At 45.0% G+C, this 24334-nt stretch overlaps 1 protein-coding gene across 4 annotated transcripts in view; it reads left to right on the forward strand.

Moving 5' to 3' along the window:
* The window catches only part of STIL (STIL centriolar assembly protein), a 67494-nt gene extending 57816 nt beyond the window's left edge, over positions 1–9678 (forward strand). For all 4 annotated transcript variants that reach the window (XM_039219781.1, XM_039219782.1, XM_039219784.1 and 1 more), the window contains one exon: positions 8203–9678. In XM_039219781.1, coding sequence (XP_039075712.1) covers positions 8203–8983 — 781 coding nt within the window. In that variant the 3' untranslated portion in view covers positions 8984–9678. The remainder of the gene's footprint in view (positions 1–8202) is intronic.
* The last annotated feature ends 14656 nt before the right edge of the window (positions 9679–24334 follow it).

The raw sequence follows: 24334 nt of genomic DNA on the forward strand, positions 1-24334 counted from the left end.
CCACTCCCCAAATTCCTTAGTTTGTCTCCTCCAAGTTTTCTTCTCTTAACTGTTTCTTTTGTGTTCTGTAGAAATGTGCCTGTTCAAGTGTATTTGTGTGTCAAGAGTGTTGCAATCTATTTTTGTTTTGTTTGCTCAACATTATGTCTTAGATACTTTTCTTTATAGGTATGTATAGTTCTTTCTCATGCATTTAAACAGCTGCATAATATTCTGTTATACACATCTAATATAGTGAACCTGTCCTCTGTTAATGGACCTTTAAGCTAAATCTCTTATTTCTTATCTCAAACAATGTTAAGTAAACATCTTTCTATAGAAGCTTGTTGATCTGTCTTTGTAGGATCAACTCTTAGAGGTAGTCAGGATGAAAGGGTATGTGCATTTAAAGTTGTGGTAGTCATTACACTTGCCCACCAAATTGGTTGTGCCAGTTTATATTCCTACCAATAGTATAAGAGAGTAAAGCTAGCATTTTTGAAGGTTTTATCTCAGTACTGTAAGGCAGGCTGTATAATGTCTATTGGAATATACAAATTATCTGTGTGGAACACTATGTGTTTTGGTATGGTGCCTTTAGGGGGTAGTTTTTAGGTAATTATTTCTTCATAGTAGTTACCTAATTTTAATGCCTTTCCAGGAAAACAATGGGATTAGTAAATTTGCAGTATATATTGAACTTGATTTGTTTTTTTAGATGCTTAGAATGAAATAGAAAGTAGAGCCTTTTTGATTTATCATTATGGAGTAGTCATTGTTTTTATCAAGATTGTTCTGTTCTTTATTTAAATAACAATTTACATTATAAGTCTCTACTATGAAAATTATATAAACTCAGGGTTCACATTTAGAAAATAAAGAGAATGTCATTTGAACTAAAAACATCCAAGGAAAATTAGCTTTTTAAGAAACAGTTGCAGGGGTACCTGTGTGGCTCAGCCGGTTGAGCATCTGACTCTTGATTTCAGCTCAGGTCATGATCCCAGGGTTTTGTGTCAGGCTCCACACTGAGCATGGAGACTGCTTTAGATTCTCTCCCTGACTTTCTGTCCCTCCCCTGCTTGCGCTCATTCAGTCTCTTTCTCAAAAAATAAAAATTAAATTAAAAAAAGAAACAGTTGCAGTTTTACTCTATATACAATTTTAACATTTTTCTTTATGCATTTTAATATTATGAGCTATACCCATTTTTAAAATTTGATTACATGAGTTGAAAAACTCATAGATACACATTCATAGATAGGATTTTAATTTCACATAAGATCATTTTCTCAAGGAAGTGAAAGCCAAAATGAAAAAAAAATTTTTTTAATGTTTTTTTACTTATTTCTGAGAGAGAGAGAGACAGCATGAACAGGGGAGGGTCAGAGAGAGAGGGAGATACAGAATCTGAAACAGGCTCTAGGCTCTGAGCTAGCTGTCAGCACAGAGCCCGATGCAGGGCTCGAACCCATGAACTGTGATCTCATGACCTGAGCCGAAGTCGGACGCTTAACTGACTGAGCCACCCAGGCGCCCCTGAAAAAAAATTGCTTTTCAATTCAAAGCAATATGTTAAATTAAGTATTTTAACTTTTTTTTTTTATTTAAAAAAATTTTTTTTTAATGTTTTATTTATTTCTAGGAGAGAGAGAGAGACAGCGCGAGCAGGGGAGGGTCAGAGAGAGAGGGAGTCACAGATTGAAACAGGCTCCAGGCTCTGAGCCGGCAGTCAGCACAGAGCCCGACGCGGGGCACGAACCCACGAACCGCGAGATCATGACCTAAGCGAAAGTCGGACGCTTAACCGACTAAGCCACCCAGGCGCCCCAAGTATTTTAACTTTTTTAATGTTTATTTATTTTTGAGAGAGAGAGAGCATGAACAGGGAAAGGACAGAGAGAGGGAGACACAGAATCTGAAGCAGGCTCCAGGCTTTGAGCTGTCAGCACAGAGCCCAATGAGGGGCTCGAACTCATGAACCGTGAGATCATAACCTGAGCCGAAGTCGGACACTTAACTGACTGACCAGGTGCCCCAACATAGCTATATCTTTATATGAAAAAAAAATTTTTAGGGGCGCCTGGGTGGCTTAGTCGGTTAAGCGTCCGACTTTCGCTCAGGTCATGATCTCGCGGTTCGTGGGTTCGAGCCCCACGTCGGGCTCTGTGCTGACTGCCAGCTCAGAGCCTGGAGCCTGTTTCAGAGTCTGTCACTCCCTCTCTCTCTCTGACCCTCCCCTGCTCATGCTGTCTCTCTCTCTCCTAGAAATAAATAAAATATTTAAAAAAAAAAAAAATTTTTAGGTTTTAGTATGTGGTATAAGTTATATAAAATATTGTAGAGCTTTGGAAATAGAACTTGATATTTGTTTTGTTTTCATTGCCAAAGTAATATAAATTTATTTTGTAAAATGTAGAAAAACTATATTCCTACCAATCAAACTCATTTATTATTAAAACTTTGCTTTTTTATTTCCTTTTCTTTTTCTAAAATAATTTTTTTAAATTTTGGATAATTTTTAAAAAAATTTTTTAAATGTTATTTAGTTTTGAGACAGAAAGTGTAAACTGTAGAGGGAAAGAGAGGGGGGGAGATAGAGAATCCAAACTGGGCTCCACGCTGTCAGCACAGAGCCTGATACAGGGCCTGAACCCATGAACTATGAGATCATGACCTAAGCCAAAGTCGGATGCTCAACCAACCGAGGTACCCTCTAAACTAATTTTTCCCCTCTAAAATAATTTTTAACAGCAACCATTTATTGAGCATTTATAGTGTTTGAGGAACTGTGCTGAATTTTTATGCAATATTTTTCACTTAATCCTTAGTAATCTGTATGGTAGACACTATTATTATTCCTGTTTTATAGATAAGGAAATTAAGTACCAATTTGATCAAGGCCCCCATACCTTTGGTTTTAAACGTACTCTCTCTAATTCCAAAGTCCATAGTTTGTTTTTTATTTAGTTTTGTTACTGTTTTGCTCTGTTGCTTATCTAATTTTTTGGTGGGGTCTGATGGTGGTGTACAGTTTGCTACTTTGTTTTTTGATTGGAGTGTTGTGTCTACCCAAAAACAAAAAACAAAAAACGACAAACATTTTTTGGCTTTACACTGGGAAATAAGCATGTTTTCCAAATTGTTGTAACCCTTACTAAGCATCATTTTAAATGGGGGTATCATAATCCAGTAAGTGGGATATAGCATTTGTTTACCTAACCCTTGTCAGAATGGAAAAGAACTTATCAAGTTGTCTTCAATTTCTATTTTATTTTTTAAATTTTGTTTCTTTTTATTTTTAAAAATAAATTTTTAAATTTTTTTATTTATTTCTGAGAGAGAAACAGTGTGAGCAGGGGAGGGTCAGAGAGAGAGGGAGACACAGAATCTGAAGCAGGCTCCAGGCTCTGAGCTAGCTGTCAGCACAGAGCCCAAAGTGGGGCTCGAACCCATGAACCGTGAGATCATGACCTGATCCGAAGTCGGACACTTAACTGACTGAGCCACCCAGATGCCCCTGTTTAATTGTTTTTTGAAAGATTTTTATTTGGGGGGTGCCTGGATGGCTCAGTTGGTTGAGTGTCCAACTTTGGCTCAGGTTATGATCTTGCACTTCGCAGGTTTGAGCCCCATGTCAGGCTCTCTGCTGTCAGCACAGAGCCCACTTAAGATCCTCTATTCTCCCCTCTCTCTACCTCTCCCCTGCTTGTGCTCTCTCTCTCAAAAATAAACATTTAATGAAAAAAAAAAGATTTTTAAGTAACCTTGACACCTGATGTGGGGCTTGAACTTACAAAAATTGACATGCTCTTCTGACTAGCCAGTCAAGCACCCCAATTTCTTACCATTTTATTTATTTTTTTAATGTTTATTTAATTTTGAGAGAGAGAGATCACAGGTAGGGGCAGACGGAGACAGAGGATCCTAAGCAAGCTCCACACTGACAGAAGAGAGCCTGAGAGCCCAATACAGGTCTCGAACTCATGAACAGTGAGACCATGACCTGAGTCAAAGTCAGGCGCTTAACTGACTGAGCCACTCAGACACTCCTTTTGAAATTTCGCTATGATGAACATCTTTTTGCAAAGATGTTTTTGGATTTTTTTTAGTTTTAGGATTATTTCCTTGGAGTCTCAGAAATGGAAAGACTAAGTCAAAAGGGCAGGAAAATTTTAAAGCTGTTGTGACATTGCTTTCTGGAAGAGTGAGGTTTAATAGTCTTACCAGCTATATGTATTATATTTCACCAATGCTTTCTTTAATTCATTTTACTTCAATAAATACGTATTGAGCTTTTATTTTGAGCCAGCTCTGAGAGACATCCTGGTATACAAGATAACCTGGTAAAGACATCTCTGCCCTTACCAAGCCCATAGTACAGTGGAGAAGACACACAGATAGTCACCCATGACATGTTCTGTTACCGCCTATGAATAGGAAGGAAACAGATAAGAAACGTACCTAACATTAGCAGTATTTTCATACTATGTTATAATGACTCTGTATTAAAATTGCCCTTTAAAACATGTGTGCTAATTGAGACCAAAAATATATTAAATTATTCTTAATTTATATTTTATTGATTATTAATGGGTTCTGCATATTATTATGATTAAAAAGGAAACCACACTGAAACTGTTTCTCCAACACATAGAAATCAGATTTTGTTTGTTGTTAATCTTAGGCTGAAAGAATACTCCAAACATAAGACCTTCTAAAGCCTAGTTAATTAATTCATATTGTTTTTTGTCTTAAACTTTTGTTGTTGTTGTTGTTTAATGTTTTTATTTTTGGGAGAGAGACAGAGCACAAGCAGGGGAGGGGCAGAGAGAGAGGGAGACACAGAATCTGAAGCAGGCTTCAGGCTCTGAGCTGTCAGCACAGAGCCTGACTTGGGGCTGAAGTCACAAACTATGAGATCATGACCTAAGCCAAAGTCGGACCCTTAACCAACTGAGCCACCCAGGTGCCCCAAACTTATTTTTTTAGTATAATCTCCTACTACTCTCTACCACCTTCCAGCTTACCCAGTAACTTGCTGTTACTTTTACCTGGGGTACTCTTTTTTACCTTTCTGCCTGCCAGAATCCTCTTATCCTTCAAAGCTGAACTCAGATGGCACCTCCTTTATCAAGCTTTCCTGGACCCTTCACCGGAATATTGATGTTTTTACTCAGACTACCTTGTTACTAATAGATTATATAGCCTATTCTTGTGATAGCTTTGCCAGCAAGATCATGAGTTGTATATATCTCTGAATCTTCATTACTTCTACCACACTTGGTGGGCCTTCCATGAGTCATTTGCTAAATTAGTGAAATCCCATCTGTTTGGGTCATTGTTGAAGCATACAGTGAATGCTTTGTTCTTAACACCTCTGTGGTACTTATTGTCAGTATTTTTGGCCTTGTTACCTTTTAACACCTATGAGTAATATAACTGGTATGCTTAAAATTTCATAAGGTAGATGTTTAGAATTTAAGATACATTTTCCTCTAGAAATAGTGTTAAAAATTGTAGTTTGGTAATGCAGGAGAGTACTCTTTATAATTCTTACAATCTACACTGTTCCCCTAGTTTATAAACCACCTGTTCTTTGTCATCGTGCCTATGTGAAAACTCACTTCATGTTCTAGTTATGGACTTCAGAAGCAGATCTCCCACTAGATGAGTAACTGAGACAAGGGAAGGAAGATTTCCTTTCTGCTTCCAGTTTCAGAACTGCAGAGATTAAGAGAGTCCAAAGGCAGGAAAGCAAAGCAATGAAAGAAAGTGCTAAACAACCCCTAGAAATTGTAGGGAAGATGGAGATTATGGTTTGAGGTCTGGCAACAGCCTCTACAGGCATATTTCCAATTCCTTTCAAACTCAAAACAGATCATAAGCAGTCTCTTTAGTTGCTTCCTTCCTACTTCTTAGTTGAAAACCTAGTATAGGATAAGTAGGAATTTACTAGCTGGGATTCAAACAGAACAATAAAGTCAAGCTTAGTTTTCATCTTTAAGTAAGTTGGAATAATTTTTGGAATTTGGGGATAAATTTTGGAATAATTGTTGGCCTGTGACTCTCCTACAGAAACGTAAACGAACTCTCACCATCCTTTTGTGACTGTCCATCTAATGAAATGCTAACAGAGTATATTTGTGCTCAAGGCTGTTAGGATTTGATTAGTGGAATGGCCTCCTTTTACTTCTCATCTTTAATTACCCTAGTGTTTATATGCATTGGTTCCGAGTATTATTGATTTGTTTTCAAAGTGGTGTTGTTTCCCCTAACCCCTAATTGAAATTAGCTAGCTGTGCTACACAATGAAACTTGAAAAACCTTCTAAACTGATATTGACTGGTTTATGGATTTATATAGATTCTTTATATAGATTCTTTAGCCATTCTATAATAAAAGAAGATGTAATTCAAATTTGATCTACTTTTTCTAAATTTTTAACATTTTAAATTAGAAGTTTTAATTAATATTTAGAGATATTATACTTATATTTTAACATGTACAGGTCTTCTGATTTAATATGCAAATTGGTTATAATTTCGAAGAAATAGGCAAAGAAAGTAGAAAAGATTTTATATGCAAAAGATGTTATCACTATGAACTTTTTCATAAAAGAATAATGTATAGATATATTGGTGTCTCTTCTCGTATTAAGTACCTCAGTACCAAGAAGGTTAAGGGACAATTACAAGGTGGCTTTAAAGACTAGCATTATTGAGCACACTGTTCCATAGTTTGATGATGATATCATTGGTTTAAGAATATTAATGGTTGAAAATAGCTTCTTCAAAATTTCAGATACTTCTCAGAATGAAAATACCTGGTCCTTTGGGCTCTATGGGGGTAGGGATGCAGACAGTGGCTGGCACATATTAAACAACTGTATTTCTTCCTTGGATGATACACAAAATCATAGTGTATTTGATTAGAATATAATGTTTACAACAACAAATAGTATACAAAAGACTCTAATTTTTAGGGAACAGAAAAACTGATAGTTAAATAATAGTGAAACATAGTGGTTGTAGAGCCCTAGAGAGTAAGGCAGACCTGGGTTCAGCTTTTCAATTCCTAGCTCTTCAGCTTAGGCAGATTAGTAAAAGATCTCTATTCCTTGGTGTTTTCAGCTATAAGATAAAGATAATAGTACCTCTTTAATTAATAGTACCTCTGTTCTCCTCTCTCTCTGCATCTTTCCCACTTGCGTTCTCTCTCTCAAAAATAAACATAAAAAAAGGCGGTGGCTCAGTTGGTTGAGTGACCAATGTCAGCTCAGGTCATGATCTTGGTTCATGAGTTCAAGCCCCATGTTGGGCTTTGTACTGGTAGCACAGAGACTGCTTTGGATTCTCTGGCTTTGTCTGCCCCTCACTCATTGACGCATGTATACTCTCTCTCAGATAAATAAACATTGAAAAATTTTAAAAAGAAAAAGGAATGTGAGTTAAATATATGGACTGCCAATAAATGATATAAATGTGAAGTGTTGTAGAGTGGAGAATGAGGTTGGAATATTTAAAAGGCAAGAATCTCTGAGAAAGTCTTTCGTGAGGATTAAATGAGGTACCAAGTGTGTCTGGCACATAATCAGGCATCAGTAAAAATTAGCAGCTATTATTATTGTATTTATGATATAAATGAAAAGGGCAAGTCAGTTGGTTAATATTAATGAGATAATACCAACCACAAGTAACTAGAGGATTCTGTCTGATGAAAGAAAATCAGTGTCGACAGAGACCCATACAGTAGTCCATATCCAGAGGCTGGTAGATGGTTTTTACTCGTTACAAATAGAGTCTCTTCAGCTATGGACAATTTCATATTCCGAGCTACTTGCCAAAGCTTGTAAATGTTACATTATCAGATGTTTTCTCTGTTTGATTTTATTTTTGTTTTATTTTACCAAAATTGAATGGCTTTTACATTTGAGAGCATTGTATTTGTTCTTAAAACCATGACTAATGTATAAACTTAGGAGAACTAGTTTGTGTTCCACTTTTAGTCTTTGAATCACCTTCTAGTTTACCATATTTATCCCTTGAATGTATCTGGATCATTAGGACTTAGATGTTTGCACACTCAGATAAAAAAGCACCATGAAGCTTAAAGCTGGAGACCTTTTGTGTTTTGTGTTTCTTAGAATGGAACACATTTAGAATAACAGCATTTAGTACTCAGTATAAGATCGATGATGGCCCACTCCGTTGTGTCTTTCAGTGTGTTGGCATGCATCAGCCCCGAAGCAGTGATTTCTGGATTAAACTACATGTCATTTGCTAACGCTGGCATGAGTGGCTTAAGCCCCAATGGTGTGGATTTGAGCATGGAGGCAAATGCTATCGCTCTGAAATATTTAAGTGAAAATCAGCTGTCACAGCTATCCCTCAGTCGATCAAACCAAAATAACGGTGACTCGTCTTTTAGTCTTCTACATATTAATACAGACAGAAGCACAGTGGGGCTTAGTTTAATTTCACCAAACAACATGTCATTTGCAACCAAAAAATATATGAAGAGGTACGGTCTCATACAAAGCAGTGACAACAGTGAAGATGAAGAGGAGCCTCCAGACGATTCAGGCAGCAAGAGTGAGCATGTGCTGGGTCAGAACCTTACAGCCATACCTGAGCGACCCGACTGTCAGAAGGGGCCTTCTAGGAGTGCTTGTGAAACAATTAATTGTTATGACTGTGAATCCGTGAGCACCCACACAGGTATGCCAGTACTGAGAAATATTACAAATGAAGTGGTTCCGCCAAAAGCAGTGCAGCAATTGAATGAAAACCCAGCTTTCTTCTTAAAAAACCTTAAACCTGCAGTGAACCTTCGAACTGGAAAGGCAGAGTTTACCCAACATCCTGAGAAAGAAAATGAAAGGAACTCTCCAATTCTTCCCGAAAGTTTGAACCCTGAAACTTTAAAGCAGATGAGCAGTATGAACTCAGTAGGCACCTTCTTAGATGTAAAGCGGCTCAGACAGTTACCAAAATTATTTTGAACCTTAAACTCACCACCCTCCTGATGTAAGGATGGGGTGTCTCCCGAAGAGACTTAGGGAAGCCAGAGCCGTTGGGTGGCTCGGGGATTCCTAAGCACCCCGGGGGCTGGTCTGTTTCTTGGTAGCAGCTGATTGCAAAGAGCTGAACAGGTGACCTGATGGTCCGTGAGGTGGCCGCTAGTGGAAGGTGAAGTTCTCTGTTCTGTGACCATTCAGCATTGCTGTGACTTGTAAAAAAAAATCCTGAGACCAGTCATTTAAACAAATTTACGCGCACAGGTACTGTCCAGCTCTAAATCTGAACTGCTTTTTGTGAAAACTAAGTCCACTTTCCTAGCGTGTTGCGGCTCTGCGTCTACCCAGTATCACCTAAAAGAATATAAGATAAACTTATCATGACCCTGACTCAATGAGCTAAATCAGCCCTTACTAAATTTAAGGGGAAAAGTTTATTTTTAAAAATAACTTGAAGATCTTTTATACAGTGAGTATATATGTTTTCTTAATTAAGATGCATATTTGTTGAATTTTGGAAGTAAAACTTTTGCAGTCTGGTGGGTTGATGTTAATGTAACATTTTCAGCATTATAGCACTAGCTATCACAAAACAAGAAAATTACTGAGTATGAGTGTGTTTTACAAACTTTGAGTATTTCAAGTGTTTTAATATTTTTTAATTAGAACTTAATAAAAATGTCCAGATTTACTGTTTTCCTTTGTACTCTGCTATAGCATATCCTTCCTTCTCCACTTATTTAAAAAAAAAACTTCTTAGACTCCCCAAAAATTATAAAAATAATAACAGAGTTCTGGTGTACCCTTTACCCAGTGACCCTCAATGATAATATCTTAACATAACCATAGCAAATGATCAAAACCAAGAAATTGACATTGGGTACAATATTTGTAAGTAAACCACAGACCTTTCAGGTTGCACAGGTTTCTACATGCTCTCATTTATTTACTTTTTGGTGTATAACTATGAAATGTCACTTGTTACAGATTTGATTAAGCACCACCACAATCAGCAGGCAGAGCTGATTCAGCACAGCAGAGAACCTGCATAGCGCTATGCTTTTAAAACATACCCGCCCCCAGCCCAAATCCATGACAGCCAGCTCTCTGCTTTCCGTCACCACAATGTTGTCATTTTGAGGATGTTAACATAAATGGCATCACGGTGTGTAACTTTATGAAATTAGTTTTCACATAGCTTACTGTCCTTGAGATCCATCCAAGTTGTTTGGGTCCCTTCCTTTTTTCTCCCACCTTCTTAAAAATTAAGCTTAAATTTTTTATTTCTAAATCTAAAAGGAAAAAGTCCTCATTCACTTGAGAGATCAAGCTCTTAGGTTGAAGTTAACTTAGATGTCATTGCCTTCTATCAAAGTTGGATACAGAAGCTGGAAAGAGGGGGCTTTGCATCTCTAAATACTTTCCAGCTCATTGGGGGGCTTCTGAGGTAACAGTCTGATAAAAGCAGTTTAGTTAGTTAGCAAGCCTGAGCAGACAGCCTGGTGGCGCTCTGCCATCCCCTCCACCCCCCCCAGAACCAGGGCCAGTCAGTGCCTGTTTCCCAGCAGTGCTGCTCTTTTGGGTTAAAATTAAGATGTAGAAATGGCAATAACGGTTCTGCATTTCCCTTTGTTTCTATAGGCTACATTTGGGACTTTAGTTATTTTAATAAACAGCATAAAAACCCACTTAAAGGCTTCACTGGAGTGAACTTTTAAGAAACGGAATTGTCCATGCTGCTTCGAGTGTGCTCTGTTTAACGTTAGTCCACAGTGTCTCACCCAAGGAGTGAGTGGGTATAATTTATATTGCACATTATTGAAAAAAACTGAGAGAATGCTAGTGAATTAACTGACAGCCTCATTAACTATGCCATTATCACTGGGAAGCCTGTAATTTTCACACCAAACAAGAAGCTCTCTGTCTGAACAATAAAAACTGAACCTGAGGCTTTTTAGGCAAAATCTAATTCCATCCCCTCTGTTACCACATCTAATTTAAGGCCTCTGATAAGACACTTAAGCAGTTTTGGAGACTGAATTTAGACTGCAGATTAATTCAACCAAACGTCTCTGTGGAACGCCTGTCTGGAGAAGAGGGACCATCACCGAAGCCGCCTCTGAAAGTTGACTCAGAACATTTTACTGTGGGCAGTTATTTGATAAGTTAGTTGCTACGGTAGCTTTCAGGCAGCTTTGGGGACAGCATGAGCACTGGGAAAATTGGGTTAAAAGACTGAATACGATTGCCTCTCAAGTGACATTTGCCTGAAGTTCTCCCTTTCATCCAGTCCCACCGCATACCATTTATAGGCACATGGGCGCTTCTTCAAATGGAATAGGAGCTTCCATTACACAGCTTCCAGGAAACACATCTACTCATCGAGGTCCTGGCCAGTTGGCACCCCCACCTCCACCAAATGTCCCTCTCTCAGCCTCTTGCTGACTAGTTAGTCTATGCTCACTTGTCCTTTGCCTTACCTTACCGTGCTAAGCTGGACAAAGTGGATCCAGACACGTTAGACCTAAACCTTGCCACAGCCAGCTACAGAGACTAAGGAAAACAGATGGACCCTGGAAACAGGCCACAGTATGAGACAGATGAAAAGTCAAAAAGGAGTGATCCAGACTGTAAGGGGCTGCAGAAGCATAACCCTGACCGCTTCCATCATTTTAGGATTTCCCATGTGCTCGGAGGGTGCGAGGCAGGCCCTTCCCATGCAGCGGTTCGTTGAAGCCTCACTGCTGACCCAAACTGGTGACTGCCATTCTCTTAGATGAGGAGACAGCCTGAGGGGAATAATGTACCCAAGCAAATTGCTAGCAGAGGTGCAAGCTCAAGTAGAATTCCAGAGCCCAAGCTCTTCCTAAGCCACTGAGAAGTTCCGGAAGAGCTTCCTACAACAGACATCTTGAACTGAATGGGTGATTCTGAATACTGCAGTCCATGCGGTTTCGAGTATGTGCTGTCCTCCAAGCCAAGGGGCCATGCCTTCCTTGCCCCCAAGGAGTCCGCTCACCCTTTAGCCAACACCAGAAGTTACTATTCTTAGTCCTGAAGCAGGCAGCCCCAGCTCCGTTAATGTTAAAGAGCTCACTTCAATGATTTTACATCATGGTAATCTGAGTCTACTGTAAAGGGCTCCAGGAAATTAGGGGAACAAAAGAAGTTTCTGTGCTTTTGTTTTCTAGAGGTTACTAAGAGGGGGAGGGGCAGACCCTTTCCTAGCCTCCTAGATTAACTGGGAGGGCTTTATGCTTGCAGAATAAGCGTAATGGCAGTGTCTGAGGTTAGCAGACTGCTTCACACTTGCAGCACCGTTCCTCATACAATGCTCACATCCCAAACCGGACTGCAGTGTGTGTGGCAGGCATCATTAACCCCCTTTTACACGCAGTGAGAAAGACACACACAAGGTGCAGCTGGGCCAAGGCCATCCATTTATAGTTAACAACCAGGACATCAGCCTTGTGTTCTTCCATAGCGTCTGGCCCAGCATCAGCCTCTCCCCTGTTCTTCCTCTCCTTGCCAGCACCTGTTTTTCTCCTGATTCCTCCTGATTCCAACAGGCATCCCGTGTTAATTCTGCTGGGCCCTCAATAGATGCGGAGCATAAGGTGATTCACGGGGCAAACTTGCCCTATAGGATCTCAATCTAATGGGGGAGAGACATGCAAACATTAGCAGTACCGTGAGGCCAGCCGTCATAGTGAAACTATATAGAATAGGGAAGGGGAGGGGAAGAAGTGCCGTTTCCGGCAGCGGGAATGGCTTGTTGGAAACAAGGAGAAATGAAGAGGCACAGCACTGGAGGATGGAGTTGGAGACAGGAAACCAAAGAACCAAAGATTGGGAGAGAATCTGCTAGAAAGGACACCAAATGAGCAACAACTGGGTTCCTCTTGTTGCTCTACCCCAAATTCTGTCCCTTTGGGCAAGTCACCTCTTGTCACTAGGCTTTAGTTTCCCACTTTTTGAGGTGAAGGGTTAGCCTGTTGACCTCTGGCATTCCGTGATTATGAAGCAGTGATGCAGAAATACAGGGTGTGAGGAGTGGTTTGCGAGTCCAGAGGAGGGAGAGGCTGCAAGAGAGAGCACTGGAGTTGGGCTTTGAGAGATTTTTGAAGGATGTCCACAGTCATGGGAGAAAAAGATCCCCTTTTTATAGTGCTTAATGTACTTCACAATTTAAAAAGAATTCAGTTTTCCCCACCAAAATGCTGAGTAATATCTGTCCAAACCCATAGCAACATGTCTCTCCAGCTCTGCATTATACATTCCCTGTTTGAAGGAGCTCAAAGTCCACTGTGGAAGGAAACCTCAAATCCACGAAAAAAGGGTTTTTAGGGTTTGGAAGCAGAGGTGATGTTCCCTATCCCCTCTCCATTCCCCAAAGCGGAACCGTCGGTCACAGAGAACATCCTCAAAGGAAATCCTGTTTTCCACTTCCAGAGGCTTAACTCCAGGAAAAGGATGGATTTAAGGAGAGCCCTGTGTCCTGCCTTTCCGTGGGTGGTCTGGGACCAGGAGCATGAGAGGGACTAATTAAAAACACAATGGAAAAGATGACATCAGGTGTTCAAGGGTGTCAGACTGCAGTGTCCTCAGAAATCATTGGGTCCTCATTGTACAAATGAGGATATTGGGACCCCAAGAAGAAAAGAGACTTGTTCAAGTCCACACAGCTTAGTAAGCACAGAGCGGGGTCTGGAATTCAGGACTCTAGACCATACTATCATAGTCCGTGGTACATTAGGTATCAAGGAATAACCTAGGCCCTTCCTATTCTCCTTATACTATAAAGGGAAGAAAAATGGCAGTGTCTGTGCATGTACACACACACACACACACACACACACACACACCCAGCTCCGTTGCCTCCAAACCTGCCATGGGTTTCAAAGCCCTATGTGTATCCTTCAAAACACAGCTCAAAGTCTACTTTGCCCCCATATCGCCTCCCCCCCCTGCAGAAAACCTTCCCAGAATCCTGCTGTGGAAGTGACATTTTCTCCTTCGACTTTACATAATCCTCCCTCTGGTTCTCTCTTTGTCCTCTTACAGATTTATTACAACCAACTTGTATGTTGGTTATGTGTACCCTTGGCTGGGAGCTCCTTGAAGTCAGGGACCAAATATGATCCCCTTGTCCAATGATGAGTCACAGGACAAGGTTTACCGAACGTCCCTGCTATGTCTTGTGCTAGACCCTGGGGACCATAACAGAGGAAGAAAAGGCACTGTTAGACCCTGCTGTTGTAGAAACGTACTTATGCACGCACAGACACACGTGTGCAAAATCGTATTCATCCGAATTTATCCAAGACCTCCTCAGGACCTCATTCAGACTTCACGATAACCCTGTGAAGTGACAGAAGAGAACGTGGGTTCACCTGCAAACACTCATACAAGTTCTCAGTGAAGTAACAACAAAAGTTTAGTGAACCCACCTGCTCTGTTATAAGCCTTTTACATTTGTTAACTTATTCCTCACAACAAACATTAAGAGGTAGATATTTTATTATGTAGAAAGTAGGAACAGAGAGGTTAAGTAGCTTTCCCTGAGGTCACACAGCCACTAAGAAGAACAGGGATTCAAATCTGGGCAGTCTGGCTCCAGAGCCATTGCTCTTAACCTGAGCATTATATCAGGATTCCCCCTGAGAGGAAATGGACACTCCATGGTAAAGTGCCCAGGGTCACACAGGTGAAGTCAGGATTTGAACTCAGGCCTGTCTGGCTTCAGAGCCCATGTTAGCCTTTCCTTCTTGTTCTCCTCCTTTTCCCTCGATGGCTGCAGAGGCTTGAAATAAGCATGTGCGTCAGTTTCATAAAGTCGATGTTCCTACCTCGATAAGATGCTGGATAAGATGCTGGTTGGAAGGGGGGCAGGAACATGCACCAGAGCGGAGTCACTCCTGATGAGTGATCCCTGGAATCACCCCAGAGGGGCCTGCACTGGGACTCTCGAAGCCCCTCCCTGCGCTCTCCTCTCCACCCCACACGGAGACCAGGTGTCAGGCAGCCTCACCTCCATGAGAGCCTGCATTTCCCCGGGGCTGCCCAGCAAGGGGCTGCGGCTCACAACTTGGGTACTTCCGAACTGGTTCTCTCTCCTGGTGAGGGCCACACAGGATGCCCTTGCACCTTCTTGGTGGCTGGTTTCTGGGATCAGGAGGGCCAGCTTGTTGGGTTTCCTCGAAGTTGACAGCCCAGGTTCCTGCTGGGTGGTGTCCTTCTCCCTCGATTTCTTTCTCCAGTTCTACCATTCTTATTCCTTCAACATACCCTTGCAGTGCTGCTACTCTGTCTCTGTGATGTGCTGGGGCATAGATAAACCAGGTGGGTCCCTGTCTCCCAGGGGCTCTTTGGGGTACACAAGCCCCCTGATATAGTGGTTGGCACCAAGTTTAAGAGACACAGTAGAGAAAGCTAGAGGCAGAAACTTCTGCTTTCCTGGAAGTCCCAGGGCAGCCAAAGCCCTTGGCTCCCTCTGTCTGCCCAGAGGAGATTTACTCGGTGTTCACCCCGTCCCCTCCTCCCCCTGCCACCCAGTGCAGCAGGGCCCCAGTGTATGGTCCTGGGGAAACAAGACCGGGACGGGGGGGGGGGGGCAGGGGGGGGGACTAACCTGGGAAGTGCACAGTACCCAGCCATGTATATGTTATTCCACTGGGCTCCTTTGCACTCTCCCAAGCCGCGCAGGCACAAGCCTCAGCCCTTGGCAGGCAGCCCAGATGGGCTCCTGGTCCTGTCACATCCCCAGCAGCCAGCATGGGGCCCAGAAGTACTGTTCAAAGGTGTTTGTTTAAAATGAGCAAACAAGGGCGCCTGGATGGCTCAGTCGGTTAAGCGTCAGACTTCGGCTCAGGTCGTGATCTCACGGTTCGTGGATTCAAGCCCTACGTCGGGCTCTGTGCTGACAGCCAGCTCAGAGCCTGGAGCCTGCTTCACGTTCTGTGTCTCCCTCTCTCTCTTACCCTCCCCTGATCACGCTGTCTCTCTCTCTCTCTGAGAAATAAATTTTAAAAAAATAAAAAATAAAAAAAAGATGAGTGAACAAGCAGAAGCCGTCCCCACTGTACAGATGAGGAGACTGAGTTCCAGGGAGGGTGGATGACTGCTCTCCCACCACAGCTTGCAGTAAGAGAATGAGAAGGAAGCCAGGTTTCTTAACCTCGTGCAGAGCATGCTGTCCAACAAGGGGAACATGTCACCCCAGCACCCAGGACGCTATCTGGCACAAACTAGACACATAGCAAATGTGGAATAAAGGAATGAATGGAGCGGGTGGGCATGCATTTTGGACAGCCCTGGCCCACCATTCTTGCCTCATCTACTACTTTGTATAGCCCCCTTTGTGTAACCTGAGTGACAGTCATACTGAACTTCTCACTGTCCCCACAGGTACCCTTCCCTTCCCACCACTGGGCCTTTGCACCTGCTATTGCACTTCTCCATCATCTGCCCCTACTACTCACAGTCCAAGACAGATGACACCCATTTTGTAAAGTCTAGTCTGATCCTTCCCAGCAAAAATACCCACCACACACACACACACACACACACACACACACACACACACACACACAGAATCTCTTCTGGGTTTCCAAAGCATTTTGCATACCCCTCTCTGGCAGAGAATGTAATCCTTGCTTCTGTATCTCTCCCATCTTAGTATCTGTAGGCCTGAATACAGGGTGGAGTAGAAGCTCATAATAAAAATTACCGTTTCTATTTAGGAGACGTGATTGCCTCAGTGCTAAGCTCTTTATATAGGTCTCATAGTATTCCCAACAAGCCTGTGAATCATGTGTTCTTTTTACCCTCATTTTAGCAGTAACCTGCCTAGGGCCACCAGCAACGAAGTAATTGAGGAGGAACTTGAGCCCAGTGTGGCAGACAGTTAATGGCGTATTCTCCTCCATGCCATGAGGCCTTGTCCTGTGGAATGGGTTCCGGGCTGGACACCCAGAACCCAGGCCACACAGAGCCATGCAGACGAGAGGTTTTCCTGGTCACTCACGGTCATGTGTCAGAGCCTGGTGGGCCCGTGGGTCTTCTTAATGGTGCCTTTAAAAAACTCTCCCCTTCCCTTCCCACCTTCCTTTTCTTTCTTTCTTTCTTCCTTCCTTCCTTCCTTCCTTTCTTTCTTTCTTTCTTTCTTTCTTTCTTTCTTTCTTTCTTTCTTTCTTCTTTCTTTCTTTCAATATTTATTTATTTTTGATAGAACACAAAAAGGGAAGGAGAAGAGAAAGAGGGAGACACAGAATCCTAAGCAGACTCCAGGCTCTGAGCTGTCAGAACAGAGCCTGAGGCAAGGCTCGAACCCACAGACCATGAGATCATGACCTGAGCTGAAGTAGGTCACCCAACGAACTGAGCCACGCGGGCACCCCACCACCCTCCTTTTCACTGCCCCTCACCATCACCCTATCCCAGCTGGCAGACCGGCTATGACTTTGTCGGGCCTGACTTGTTACGATGTGACAGGGAAACGGGCTCCTTGTTTTTACGGGAACCTGTGGGCACTGGGGCTCTCATTAAGAACCTGAGCGGAGACCCAGAAAGAGGAAGGAGGCAAAGATGAGAGCCAGATTAAAGACAGAGAACAGAGCAGACCCAGAGAGTGAGAGCTGGAGATAGAGACGGCACAGTGAAAGAGATGATAAGAGATAAAAGGGAGAGAGACCCTGTGGTCCCCTCGCCCCATCCCTATTAGAGATGGGGAAACTGAGGGTCAGAGGAAGTGACCCTACTTCCTGGCAGATGTGTCTGTCACTTTTGCAAACACCATCAATTCACTTCCTCTCGTGTCCCCAGATAGCTAGTGCTGTTCGTGTGCCTGGCCCTAAGCAGCGTGCGTCAGACCGCTGCTGGGGGCTCCGGGGCTTGCTCACCAGGACAGCGAAAGCGAGGGGTATCAGTACAGGATTGCTCAGGGACGGCGTCCTGGACAGGCTAAGGCCGAAGCCAGGCCACAAAAAATGTTTGCAATCACCTTTACTGAGGCATGATTTATACGCAATTAAATGCACCCATTTGAAGGCTACAGGTTATGGACTTTCGACACACATACACTCGTATAAGCAGCACCATGAAGCGAGACAGAGAGTATTTTCTCCCCAGAGACTTCCCTTGTGCCTTTTTGCCGTCATCTCTCCTCCACCACCCACCCCTGATCGGAGTTCTGTCATTATAGATCAGCTTTGCCTTTTCTTGAGTTTTCTATAGATGGAATCATACACAAGTACACGCTTTTGTGCCTGTCCTCTTTCACTGAGCATAATGTTTTTGAGATGATGTCATATTCTTCCATGCATCAGTAGTTTGATTCTTTTTATTGTTGAGTAGTATTCTATTGCCTGAATGTACCACAATTTGTTTATCCATTCACCTGTTGATTGGCATTTGGATTGTTTCTGGGTTTTAGCTGTTATGAATAAAGCAGCTGTATGAACATTGTGTCCCAGGGTTTTGGGGGATATATATTTTTCAATTCTCCCAAGTAAGTATATGTCTATAAACTGTTTTTTTTTTTTTGGTTTTTTTGTTTTTTTTGAGAGAGAGAGAAAGAGAGAGTGAGAGCGAGCCCAAGCAGGGTAGAGGCAGAGGGAGAAGGAGAGAGAGAGAATCTTAAGCAGGATCCACACTCAGCACAGAGCTGAGACCCGGGGCTTGATCTCACAAACTGGGAGATCATGACATGAGCCAAAATCAAGAGTCTGACACTTAACTGACTGAGTCACCCGGGCATCCCTATGAACTGTATACTTCTAAGGAACTGTCCAAGAGTTCTTCAAAGTGCTGGGGGCATTTCTGCATGTCCCTTCAGCCATGAGAATCCCAGTTTCTCCACATCCTCGCTGTCACTTGCTAGTGTCAGTCTTTTCCATTTTAGCCATTTTAGTTGGTGTGCCATGGGCATCTCACTGGAGTTTGGATTCACATTTCCCTAGTGTAAATTTGAGCATCTTTCCATGAGATTTTTGGGTTCTTTGTTTTTATTTTCTAGGGTCATAAGGGATTTAAGTCAAGGCATATTACGGGGCCATCCAAAGTGTTCACGATTTTGAAATAGTTCTCTCAATGTGGCAAATGCATCGTTACAGCCAGCAGGAATGAAGAGGACACTGGGTCTGAGGTGACGTGACCTCTGAGTGACCTTGGGCGAGCTGAGCCTGTTTCCTCATCTCTAAGTCTGGGGTCACACTAGTAGCCTGGCAGTGCTATTATAGAGGACATCGTGGCAGAGAAGAGGCAGACACAGGGAGCCGGGCAGGTGCTCAGGACACAGGGCCCCCTTCAGCGGTCCGGGAGTCCTGCCCACAAGTATGTGTACCCAAGGGCCAGGGTCTGAGTGGCCACCAGCAACTGTTCGCTGGCCAGAGGGCTCGAGGCAGCACCCGTGCCTGTCCTTTTCTGACAGCTCTTGGACCATGGCCATTGATGGCAGAGCTGGCTGGGGGTCTCACTTTTGAGGACAGACGAGTTTAGGCACTAACCATTCCATGTCTGGGGAGCAGCCTTGGTCTTCTGCATGCTCCTGTAAGAAGCATGGGGCAGGGACAGGGACATGGCTTCAAAGCATAAGGAAGCACGGTGCTTTCTTAATAGATTCAACTACTTTACGGTGGCCTTTGCTGCAGACGACAGCTGCAAACTTGAGCAGTTTCTCAGGGTTTGGTGAACATCAGAATCCCCTGGACGTCCTGTGGACATGCAGACTTCTGGGCCTTGCTCGCAGAGTTTCTGATGCATCAGGCCCAAGGCCTGGGAAGGTGCGTGTCTAACGAGTTCCCAGGTGATGCTGACGGCCCACTTTGAGAAGCGTGGAATTCTGGAGTGAAGCCCTTTCAGTCCCTGGGAGCTGCGGTGTCCGAGCTGGGCTTGGGCAGCATACAGACAGCTCTCCGCATGGTTCAGCTTGGAATTCTGTCTCAGGCCTGCTTATGGGCACGGTGAGCGTTCTTTCAGGGCATGGAATGGAGGCCAACATGGAGACAGTGGTCCCATGAAAGTGGAGGGGGGACACAATGCCACCTCCCCAAGTTGGAGTTGTTGGGGTTTTTTTTTTAATTAATGTTCATTTATTTATTTACTTACTTTTCGAGAGAGAGAGAGAAAGAGAGAGAGTGAGTGGGGGAGGGACAGAGGGAGACACAGAATCCAAAGCAGGCTCCACGCTATCAGCACAGAGCCCAACGTGGGGCTAGAACCCACGAACCGTGAGATCATGACCTGAGCTGAAGTCAGACGCTTAACCAACTGAGCCACCCAGGCACCCCTATAATTTTTACCATTACAAAGAACCCTGTGGTGAGAACACTATGGTGTATGCACAATCACCCCCTCTTCTACATATGAGGAAAGTGGGGCACAGACATTGAGACACTTTCCTACAATGTATGACTGGCAAGTGAGAGAGCAAGGATGGGAACTCAGGACTTGCCCTTGAAGCAGCATAGTCTGGAGCCTGACTGCCCAGGACTCAGGCTCCACCACGTACCAGCTGGGTGTTCTCCGCAAAGTTGGTCAACCTTTCTGTGCCCCAGTTGCCTACCTAATAAAATGCAGGTGATGGTAGCCCCTACTTCATTGGGTTGTTGGAAGGATTATCTTAATTAATGCTTATGAAGTGTTAGGACAGTACCTGGCACATTGTGCCTCCACATAAATGCCTTGAAAGGGAACCTGGCTGCCCCCCAGCATGGCACACACACCCTGCATCCCTCCAGAAGACAGGCTCAGGGGAGAAAGCTCAGAGATGGGCTAGTACCCAGACACGGGGTGGACCAAAACACTTGAAAAAATTAAAGCCTCAAATTTGGGGTTTAGGAAAAACCCGGCCTTTGGTAGGGGTAGGGTTGGAGGTAGGGGGCAGGTCCGAGAGTGGCCATCACGGCCTCAGGCCCCAAACCTTGCCAGGCTGTTCTTTCCAGATGCTCCCTACCAGGACCAGACCCCAGACTGACCAGTATGGGTCCCAACCTCCCTTCCACCCTACCCCGCCCCCACCCAGCCCAGGCACTCTGGGTTTCCTGCCCGGGCCCCTGCTTGGGGCGGGCGGGCGGAGGAGGGGTGGCATTTCCTGGCGCGGCCGCCGGCCGTGGGCCACGTCACTAGCTCCTGGACGCGCTGTCGCTCGGACAGCGCGCTGACCGACAGGCACCAGATGCTATTTCAGGCGGCGCCCTGCTTAGTGCGCAGTTTCCGTTTTTCCACCGAAACAGGGCAAGGGAGGAGGGTGTAGACGTCACGAGCCCCCACCCTCACCCCGCTCCAGGAGGGGGGGGAGGGGAGAGGGGCTGACGGGGGAGGGTTGGGGGCAGGTCCGTGATGGCTGCCAGACTGTCAGAATCTCGAGCTTTGCGAACAGAGGGAGTGGTGAGCGTCACCTCCGCGCCCTGCCAGGTGACCTGGGCACACTCCTCTGCTGTAGGGCTGACAAAAGCCTTGCCGCCTGTGTTCCTTCCCTACAGCCTAGCAGGGTCGTTGAATGCCCCGTGGGAGAACCCGACAGCTTATAGGCAACCCGCACCTAAACTCAAGAAATTCGAAACCAAATGTAGAATCCTTCCCCATGCCCCTTGGCCTCCAAGGCCCCCATCTCCAGGAATAACACCACCCACTAAGGCAAAGAGAGCCAGCAAACCCACAGAGGTCTTGCATTTCTCCTTCCTTCTCCTTCCTCAAACCCTATGCTACAGTTTTGTGTCCTAAATACATGCCGTCTTCATCTGCCTCTTGCCATTTCGTACCCTAGTCCACTCCCAGTTGGACCACTGTATGGTTGTAGGAACTGGATTTCCCACCTCCCACCTCTTCACCTTGCAGCCAAAGAGCTTTCTAGAAATGCAAACCTGATCCTTTTTAGAACACTACACACACACACACACACCCAACCAAATAAACAAAATGGTTTCCCCCCTAAATCTTTTAAATTGGCCATAGGCTTGCTCCAGCCACACCAGACTCTTTTCTGTTCCTTGCATGAAACTAAAGCCCTTCTTCCGCTTCAGCCCTTGGCCGACGCAGAAGGCTCTCGATGTTCATTCTTCTACCCATCCTCAGATCTCACTCTTAGTTCCATCCAGGCATCATTTTCTCAGGGAAGCATTCCCTGGCGGGGCTTTCTGACATGGGAATGGCCAGCACCTATTTGCAGGGGCTCAGAGAGGTGAACTGACTTGCTGGGCTTGGAACTCAGAATTACAGGAGTCCCATGTTTTCATTTAAGAGGTGCAGTCAAGCAAAGGCACTGGGGACCAGCGGAGGAGAGATGAAAGCCAACCCTGTTGCAGGATGGAAGTGGCTGAAAGGTTGAATCTTGAGAAACAGATGTGAGAAGAGAAGGCCACTAAGGCAGAAGGAGCAGCAGTGGCTAAGGCACAAGGGGGGATGCGGTTTGATAATAGTGGGTGAGGCAGGGCTGGAGCCATGGGGAGAGAGCAAGAGATGGGGCCTAAGAGACCCCAGTAGCCTCTCCTCAGGGTCCCTGTAGAAGGCTGGAATGGCTGGGCCAGGGGATGCCTTGTGACAAGTCCAGGAATTAAATTATGTTTCGCAGAACTTGGATGGTCCTTCTCCCAGATGATTCTGTAAAAGTTGCCTGTATGCACAGGGCACCCTGACTTCCACCAGAGTGCACAGGAGGGAGAGAGGGGACAGCCTGCACTGAATTAACCGTATCTTCGCAGAGTCAGCTTGATGGCAAGGACAGGCCAGTACTCAGACTGTGACCACACTCTGGGTTCAGTCCTTGACTGGGGCTCAGCCGAGGACCAGATGAGGAGTTTCCCCCCAGTTTTCAGGCTAAAAGAAGCTCCACACCAAGAGCTGCTGGAAGGACCAGGCATCCTGGCATGGTGGGTAAACCTGTGGACTGGGAACTGAGTTTGGGTCTCAGCTTTTCCTGGGGTCACTGTGAGCTTTAGCCAAGTCACATCTCTCCGTGCCTTAATTTCCTTCTCTGTAATAATAACCAGAGCTCCCATGCAAGGGCATATGATGTCATCCTGGGCTCTGGGCTGTGTGAGGGTCCATAGATTACTGTTCCCACCACTACCTTTTAAAGGTCATTTAATCCTCACCACAAATCTGTGAGGTAGGTATTATCTTCCCATTTTACAGATGAGGAAACACAGGTTCGGAGCCAAGTGACTTGCGAGATTTGAGCCTGGGCTGTTTCCCCTCTGCTATAAAAGAATGAAACCAGATCCCCTGCATGAGCTGGGCCCCAGTCAGCCACGCCTCAATGAACCCAGATTTCTACCCCACACTAAGTCTTGGCCCCTGCAATGAGTTGAGCGGGGATCTGTACTCCCAGCCTAGGCTCTAGCTGCTCTTCTTCATCTTCTGGTCTCCAGGCGGACGCAGGTGCCAAGTGAGCTTCAAACCCAGGCTCCACCATCACTAGATCTGTAACGTTAGTAAAGTTTCTTTTACTCTCTGTGCCACAGCTTCTTCATCCCTAAATGGAGGATGGTAATAGCACCACCAGCCTCTGAGGATCATTTATGAGAACGAAAGGAATTTGTAGAGTGCTTAGAACGGTGCTTCAGTAGCAAGATTAAACTGTTTAAAATATTATGAGGGGAGGGATGTTCCCAGGCTCTGAGCTGAGCCTGGAACTCAAGCAGAATGGACATTTAAATCGCTCCGTTGACAGCAATTCTGCCTCCACATAGCCTCTGGATGTGAGCTCAGTCTGTGACAAGGGAGGCAAGCAAGCTGTATTTTAGAAAGCCGAAAGGAGCCAGGGCTGAAGGGGGTGGGGGGCCGGCGGAGGGAGCTGGGGAGCTCTCCGCGATGAGGAGCTGCCCATTGAAATCCGGGTGTCTAGGACACTGGAGAAAGAATGAGCGCCGGGGAAGGGTTGGGAGTGATGGTTTTGGTGTCGGAGGCGGGGACCGAGTGAGTGCTGGGATGAGAGTCGCTGAAGAAAGGTGTCTCGAAGGCCGTGGGACCGAGGTTGCGGGGTGCCCGGGTTCCCAGGGGCTTCGGGATCAGAAAGGGGGCTGGACTCGCCGAGCCCTAGACTGCGCGCCCAACTCTCTCCGTGGCGCATTCCGGAGCCGGTCCCAGCGCCGCGCAGCCAGTCCCCGCTCCCTCCGGTGAAATTGCCAAATTAAAATGAATCATTTGGCCCATAATGGCCGAAGCGCTTATCGGGGGCGAGCGGACCCGCGGCAGCGCCTTATCTCGGCGGCGCACACGGCCCCGGCGCGCCTCGGCCCATGCTAACGAGGCCCTGAACGTGAGCGGGATTAGCGCGCGTCGCTGGAGGAGCCTGGGCGCGCGGGCGGGGGACGCGGACGGGGACGGGGGGTGGGG

This window comes from Hyaena hyaena, unplaced genomic scaffold (assembly GCF_003009895.1).
Source record: "Hyaena hyaena isolate Hyena2069 unplaced genomic scaffold, ASM300989v1 scaffold_831, whole genome shotgun sequence".
NCBI lineage: Eukaryota > Metazoa > Chordata > Mammalia > Carnivora > Hyaenidae > Hyaena > Hyaena hyaena.